The sequence below is a fragment of the Tigriopus californicus genome, chromosome 7 (assembly GCF_007210705.1).
Source record: "Tigriopus californicus strain San Diego chromosome 7, Tcal_SD_v2.1, whole genome shotgun sequence".
NCBI lineage: Eukaryota > Metazoa > Arthropoda > Copepoda > Harpacticoida > Harpacticidae > Tigriopus > Tigriopus californicus.
The window spans coordinates 15,748,727-15,755,766 of NC_081446.1; the positions used below are offsets into that span (position 1 = coordinate 15,748,727).

The 7,040-nt window shown below is 44.5% G+C and overlaps 2 protein-coding genes and 1 long non-coding RNA gene across 5 annotated transcripts in view; 2 read left to right on the forward strand and 1 right to left on the reverse strand.

Annotated features, from left to right (window-relative positions):
* Positions 1-3,750, forward strand: part of LOC131883074 (unc-112-related protein-like) — a 27,331-nt gene extending 23,581 nt beyond the window's left edge. For 2 of the 3 annotated variants that reach the window (XM_059230412.1, XM_059230413.1), the window contains exons 3-9: positions 35-282; positions 354-788; positions 851-1,261; positions 1,567-1,779; positions 2,035-2,064; positions 2,636-2,872; positions 2,953-3,750. In XM_059230412.1, coding sequence (XP_059086395.1) covers positions 35-282; positions 354-788; positions 851-1,261; positions 1,567-1,779; positions 2,035-2,064; positions 2,636-2,872; positions 2,953-3,162 — 1,784 coding nt within the window. In that variant the 3' untranslated portion in view covers positions 3,163-3,750. The remainder of the gene's footprint in view (positions 1-34; positions 283-353; positions 789-850; positions 1,262-1,566; positions 1,780-2,034; positions 2,065-2,635; positions 2,873-2,952) is intronic. The other variant, XM_059230414.1, reaches the window with a different exon arrangement.
* Positions 3,751-4,109: 359 nt separating this feature from the next.
* Positions 4,110-7,040, reverse strand: part of LOC131883073 (unc-112-related protein-like) — a gene marked incomplete in the record, with an annotated part of 16,261 nt that continues 13,330 nt past the window's right edge. The window contains 8 exon segments of the mRNA XM_059230411.1: positions 4,110-4,486; positions 4,560-4,796; positions 4,866-5,078; positions 5,163-5,403; positions 5,514-5,689; positions 5,881-6,091; positions 6,224-6,420; positions 6,733-7,034. Coding sequence (XP_059086394.1) covers positions 4,283-4,486; positions 4,560-4,796; positions 4,866-5,078; positions 5,163-5,403; positions 5,514-5,689; positions 5,881-6,091; positions 6,224-6,420; positions 6,733-7,034 — 1,781 coding nt within the window.
* Positions 5,376-7,040, forward strand: part of LOC131883097 (uncharacterized) — a 2,866-nt gene continuing 1,201 nt past the window's right edge. Inside the window, exon 1 of the long non-coding RNA XR_009373579.1 lies at positions 5,376-5,514. This is a non-coding gene — a long non-coding RNA (uncharacterized LOC131883097). The remainder of the gene's footprint in view (positions 5,515-7,040) is intronic.

The window sequence follows — 7,040 nt, forward strand, 5'->3', positions numbered from 1 at the left end:
GGTTTGTCAGTAGCTTCCACCTGCATGATTTCAGGTATCCGACATCCCGAAGAATTATCTCTATGCAAACCATTGCAACCAGATGATTTGAAGCAGAACTATCAGGAAACGCTCTTGAAGAAACGCCCTCCACCCCCGACCAAAGATGGAAAAACCGGCGAGCGAATAGACACCAACACATTCATCTCCAATACCGGCCGACGATATCATAGCAACGGCAGTCTGAATGGAACCCTTCGTACGCCCCACAAAAATGGAAATGCCCCTTTCTACAGCAATCCTGTAAGATTCCTCGCCACCCCCAAAACGTGCTTGTTTCATTTGAGCTAGAAATCCCTTTTGTTTGTGCACAGGGAACTCTGAGAAACGGAAACTACTCGCCTTATACGAATGGGCACGGCCCCGCCACGCCTCCTTTCCAAAACTCCTTCTCTCAAGGAGCCCTGAACGGCTCAGGTTTGAGTGCTATTGATGGTGGGGATTTGTCCTTGGCTCATAGCCAGCCTCCACCCGAGGCCACGAAAGAGGCTCAATTGCATCCACGAACCTTGGTGGAGCGAGCTCGAATGAATGTGGGATGGTTGGACAGCTCCTTGAGCATCATGGAACAAGGCGTCCGAGAGTTCGATACCTTATTGCTTCGGTTCAAGTACTTCTCGTTCTATGACCTGAGCCATGTCCATGATGCAGTGCGGATTAATCAAATCTACGAACAAGCCAAGTGGCAAATCCTCAATGAGGAGATCGACTGCACTGAGGAGGAGATGCTCTTATTCGCCGCTCTTCAAGTAAGTACTCTCCAAGTGAAGAACTTTCCTTCTTCTGACCCGAAACTCACCTTTTTCTATAGCTGCAAGTCACCCTTCAATCGGATGTTCAACAACCTCAAGAGATCTACGAAGAGGATGATGACGTGGATGCGGCCTTAAAGGATCTCGAGATCTCGCTGGAGGGCCCCATGTCGAATGGACGTAATCTAACGGACACCCCCAGACTGGGAGGCTTTCTACGCTACTTCCGACCCAAACGGTTCACGCTCAAATCGTTCAAGAGCCTCTATTTCGAGCTTTTGGATTTGAACTTGTATGCGTATCGATCCAAACTAGAGGGCTCTCGAGGTGAATCCAAACCCGTGTTCACTGTCAGTCTGAAAGGTTGTGAAGTGACCCCTGAAATCAATCTGTCACAACGCAAATTCCAAATCAAACTTGAAGTGCCTTCCACGGAAGGGATGACCGAAATGTGGCTCCGATGCAAAGACGTGAGTAGGGCTGTCAATCAAAAAGAATAGGCCACCCCCTTCCCCTTTGCATTCAGTAGTCAAAGTCCATTATTGACCCTGCTCTTTCCTCCTTTCCGAGGACCACGGACGGGTCTTCCAACCGGTATTCAACCAGAAGCTCGAAATACCAAGAACAACAACATTAATGATCACCTCCTTACTGAAACCCTAGCCCCTTTCCTCTTCTTTTAAATCGTATTAGACCTCAATAGGTCCTTTGAAAAGACGATGAATGGTCCAAGCATTAATAAAGACTGTGTCTCTCCTTTTCTTTCTGAATGCAGGGGGACGAATACGCCCGTTGGATGGCCGCATGTCGTTTGGCAGCCAAGGGCAAATCCTTGGCGGACAGCAGCTACGATGCCGAGGTCAAGTCCATAGAAACCTTCCTTGTGATGCAAAAGCCTGCGAGTGCCCCGATCATCAATCCAGACACAATAGACCTTAACGTCGAGGACTACGTGGCCCCGCGGTTCTTGCGTAAACTCAAATCCAAGGTGGGACGACACTCACTTATCAATTGAATAATATGTAGACATTTCTCTCACACGTGGAGTTATGGTTATTTGCTTGAATCACTGAGGTGTCCAACATTCTGCTTGTCACTTTCCTTCCAATGCGCAATTGGACGTCTTAGAGGCTCAATTAGCGGTAGAACATGTTAATAACACACCTGAAGTAGAGTAGAAGAAAATCTACCGAGTTGTTGTTGTTGCTGTTGTTGTAGTTCTCATCGAGTCTTTCAATTTCAGCCTACCTGTGTTTGTGGTCCTGAGAGATCGGTAATCATAACCAAATAGTAAATACCGTATCATGCAAATACGCATACCCTTCCCGCCCATGAGAGAAAAAAACAACACTCTCTCGGCCCCAAAAATTATGGCGAGACTCCATAATGACCGCTTCGTTGACTAATCCCTCACCCTTTTCTGTTCATCTATCTCGCTGCTTTTCGCTTTTGCATCCCTGTTTTTCTTCTTTTCTCCATGACTAATTCGCCCGTTAATCACACCAGTCTACCATCATTTATCAAAAGACACCTCACATGATTCGAGGCTACGTGTTTAGCTACAGTACTCCATACAGTATGCATTGTACACAACACCTGCTGGACTCACCTTTTTGTGCCTTCATTTACCTTCTTGGGCCGCAGTGGCTCATTCACAGAAAAAGATGTACCTAAAAGACGAGACTCAGTCACGACTGGCAAGGGGACTCACTCTCCAATGAGTTATTCATAACGATAAAAACACGGACCCCAACGTGAACTTGTACATCTGTACATAAGACCTAAGCTTATAAGCCTGGTCGTCTCGAGAACTAATGAATGCTAACGAGTGGTCTCGATTTCAGCTCCGACAAAAGATCCTGGAAGCCCAAGCCAATGTGAATGACCTGAACCTCCTGGAGGCCAAGATGAACTTCATCAAGGCTTGGCAATCTTTGCCGGATTACGGGGTTTCTCTCTTTGTGGTGAAGTTCTTAGGTGAGAAAAAGGAGGAGCTTCTGGGTGTGGCTTCTAACAGGATCATGCGAATGACTCTCAACAATGGGGATCACATCAAGACTTGGCGGTTCAGCACTATGAAGGTGAGGGTCCAATCCAACCACCAATCACTGGAGCACTATCCAATCTTTGAGGTATTAATGCAACCCTTTTTTCTCATCAGGCCTGGAATGTGAATTGGGAGACGAAGTACATGATGATCCAGTTGGACGATGAGCGCAACGAGAATGTCATATTCAACTGCTTGTCCGCGGATTGCAAAGTAGTCCATGAGTTTATTGGAGGCTACATCTTCCTGTCCATGCGCAGCAAGGACGCCAACCAACAGTTGAACGAAGACTTGTTCCACAAACTGACGGGAGGATGGGTGTGAGACAAGAATGGCCACCCTGACGTCCAACAACTAACTCAACCAATCAGTCCCCGTTTTCGACCTACTAGTTGACTAAATGCATTCCAATGCCAGGAAATCGATGACGAATGATGTTTTACGTGTTAATGCTAATGATAATATTGGAAAGCCAGGCTTTCTCTCTGAATTCAAGTGCCATTAGGATGAATGCTTCAGCGAGAATGATCAAAATCTACCGACTATGAAGAATGTTTGACCCAGTAATCAATGGATTGGCCACTTGCATCAAAATGGCGCGTGTGTGAGAGAGTGAATTGAAGCACATGGAAATCGGATGATTTTGAAACAATGCTCTGTGATTTTTCGCACTCCCGCCCGAAGGAGACTAGTCCAATGCGATGTTCATTGTACATAGCCTAAATTGTTTAACTCATTAAAAACAGAAAACCTGTTCCTCCCTCCCCGTATGAAACTTTGAAGAAGTATTAACAATCAGTTTACAACTTGTGTAAATATGAAGCCCGAACCGAGATAACTTATGATATGATGACAGAAGTTCTGCTATTTACCTGCCGGGTTTACTATTCCCTACTTAAAAAAAAAACAAAACGCTGAAACAGAAGTGCTATTCGACCCTTGATCTTTGCGGATCTAAATATCGCCGCTTCTATACAAGCCGGCTGATTTTCATCCATAAGTCAAGTGGTCAATTTTGAAAACGTTTGCCTGCCATGTTGAAAGATAAAGTAATGAATGCATGTCTTAGAGTGAATCAATTGAGTGATCCATCAAAGTACTGTAGGTGTTTAGGTACACATTGAAGACTATGTTGTGTAATGTCACGTGTCAAAACGTGTTCGATTTAGATGCTACAAATTTTACAACCTATCATGATTGTTTGACCTCTGTCAAAATTAATGATTTATCCATATAAATCTAAAATGAGAGTGCTTAATAAAATGACTACATAACAGAACAAGAGCTGTTTATTCTCTATTTCATATTTGAAAAAAGCAAATGGAGACAAAGAGTAACAAGAATAGAAGAGATCACGAGCCTTTCGACGATTGAAATCAGTTTGGATACGCAAGCCATTACATATCGTACACATATTCCTACATAATGAATGTGCATTGGTTGCTCAGTACCAACCACCAGTTAATTTATGGAAGAGCTCCTCGTCCAATTGCTGATTGGCATCTTTGTTCCGCATGGAGAGAAAGATATAGCCACCAATGAATTCATGCACAACTTTGCAATCCGCCGAGAGCGACTTAAAAATCATGTTCTTTCCATCACCCAATTGGATCATCATATGCTTCGTCTCCCAATTCACATTCCAAGCCTGCAATACAATTAAGAAAAAAGCCAAGATCTTCTCCAATTCCCGAGCCTCAGCCGCTTTTATGACAGTATACCTTTATGGTATTGTAGCGCCAGGTTTTGATGTGATCGCCAGTGTGCAAATTCATCCGCATTAGCCGATTACAAGCAACACCAAGAAGCTCATTCTTCTTTTCGCCGTGGAAACGGGCAACAAATAGGGATACGCCATAATCGGGCAAAGATTGCCACGCTTTGATGAAGTTCATCTTGGCTTCAACCAAATTCAATTCTTTCACGTTGGTGTGTGCCTCCAGGATCTTGTTCCGCAACTAAAGGAAGTAAGTTATAAAATTAAACATTCAAGAGATTTAGAATTTAGATTTCAAGGTTCACATTACCCTGGATTTTTGTTTGCGGAGAAACCTAGGTGCCACATATTCTTCCACATTGATATCTAGAGTAGATGGGTTGATCACGGGAGCATTAGCAGGATGTTGCATGGAGAGAAACGCTTGGATTGCTTTGACTTCAGAATCATATGTGCTATCTGCCATCGTTCGTCCCTTGGCAGCCAATCGACAAGCAGCCATCCACCTGGAGTATTGACCTTCCTATTGTTTATCAGAAATAATTCCATTCAAGAGAAATTTCTTCGCTACTATCAAATTTAAGAAGGAAAAGAATATTCTACTCACAGAGTCACATTTCAGCCACAAATCTGACATGCCATCTTGGGACGGGATGGAAAGACGGATCCCGTAGCGTCCTTGCGCAATATTGACTTCCGGACTGATCTCGCAACCTTTTAAATTCACAGTAAAACTCGGTCCCTGTGTGTAGTCCATGCTGTCCTCCTTTGATTTAAAAGCGCTCAGCTGAAGGTCTCTCAACTGGAAATGACATCTTTTGTAGCCTTTGAGAGTGAAACGCTTGGGTCTACATAGAGAAACCATTGTTCAATTAGATAACAAAGACTGGCCACCCTGATTAATCAATTGAAAATAAGGCCACAAACGGAACAGGAAACGCCGAGTCATTTTTCGTACCGTAAGTAACGAAGCGTGTCGTTTAAACTAGGCACGGTCATGATATCCACTCCGTTGGAATTGATACTTCCACCTTCCAAGGATATTTGTAAATCAGTGAGAGCGGCATCAATGTCATCCTCGTTTTCTTCATCCTCATTGGGCTGCGGTACGTTGGCTTGTAATCCAACTTGGAGCTGAAAATAGATTCTCAATCAGATTTGCTTGGAGATGAGCCAACTGAAGGATTAGGAGCTATTAATTGAAGGCCAGTTTCAATTAAAGATTTCATCTGTCTCGCAGCTTGAGGTTTTGAACTCATCAATTGTTGTTGTGTATGTGTATCTACCCCCTATCCCGGGATTGAATGCCACTGGCAAATACTCACTTGGAGAGAGGCAAAAAGCATCATCTCCTCCTCGGTGCAATCGATGCCTTCATTGAGGATTTGCCATTTGGCTTGCTCATAGATTAGATTAATGCGGACAGGGTCAGTTTTTGTGTTCAAATTGTAGAATGAATAGAATTTGAAACGGAGTAGGAGCGTGTCAAAATCTCGGATGCCTTGCTCCATCAACGACAGTGAAGAATCCAGCCATCTGGAAGAAATGAAAAGACATTCCAGGGGATTGCTCAGCGTACTAAAGGTCGTTCCCCAATCCCAAATGCCCACCCGACCATGAGAATACTATCAGCCCAAGTCCCCTTCAACATTTTTTACTCGGCCTTACCCAACGTTGAGCCTGGCTCTCTCGGCCAAGTTCTTGGGTCTGACAATGCTGTACTTGGCCTCTTCCGACGGGGGTGGGCTCATGGCCAAAGACCATTCACTTCCGGATCCTGGGAATCCTGGGGCTAGACTAGTAGTGGATAAATGACCATTGCCATTTGAGTATGGTGACAGGCTTCCATTGCCCCTCAAAGTCCCCTGAAAAGCAATTCATAACCGGGCATATTAAATGGGAGTAAAAAGTCAGTCGAACCAAAGACCAATCCACTCCATGATGTTGAGCTAGAATTTAGTTGATAATACTTTCTAGTGACCAGGTGGTGTGTCGAGGGCATTGATTGACTATTTCAATTAAGAGACAACTGACTCTCACTCTGAATTTGGAGAAACAACGATTGAACATGTCTAACTCGAAGTGGTATGCTAGCAAAAATGCTACTAATCTTCCCATTAAATGTGTTTAACCGAAAGAAATTTGTTATTGCGATTGGATTGGACTCCTGAGCTCACATTGATGAGTGGAGCATTGTGCTCGCTCCGTCGCCGATGGGCGTCTAAGGTTCCATTTCGACCCAAGGAGCGGAATCGAGCGGGGGAATTGGTCCAACTATTGGAGGAGATCTTCCGACCCAAGGTTCCACTATTGGGCACGAATGTGTTCGTGTCGGCTCGGTCGACAATGGGTAGCGAGATATCCAGAGCCGATTGATGGTGCAGCATGTGATGAGAGTTCGAGGGCATGGACCCCAAAGTGATCCGCCGCTTTTTCTCCTCCTGAATTCGGTACTCGCCATAATTGAATTTGAGATGCTCTTCAG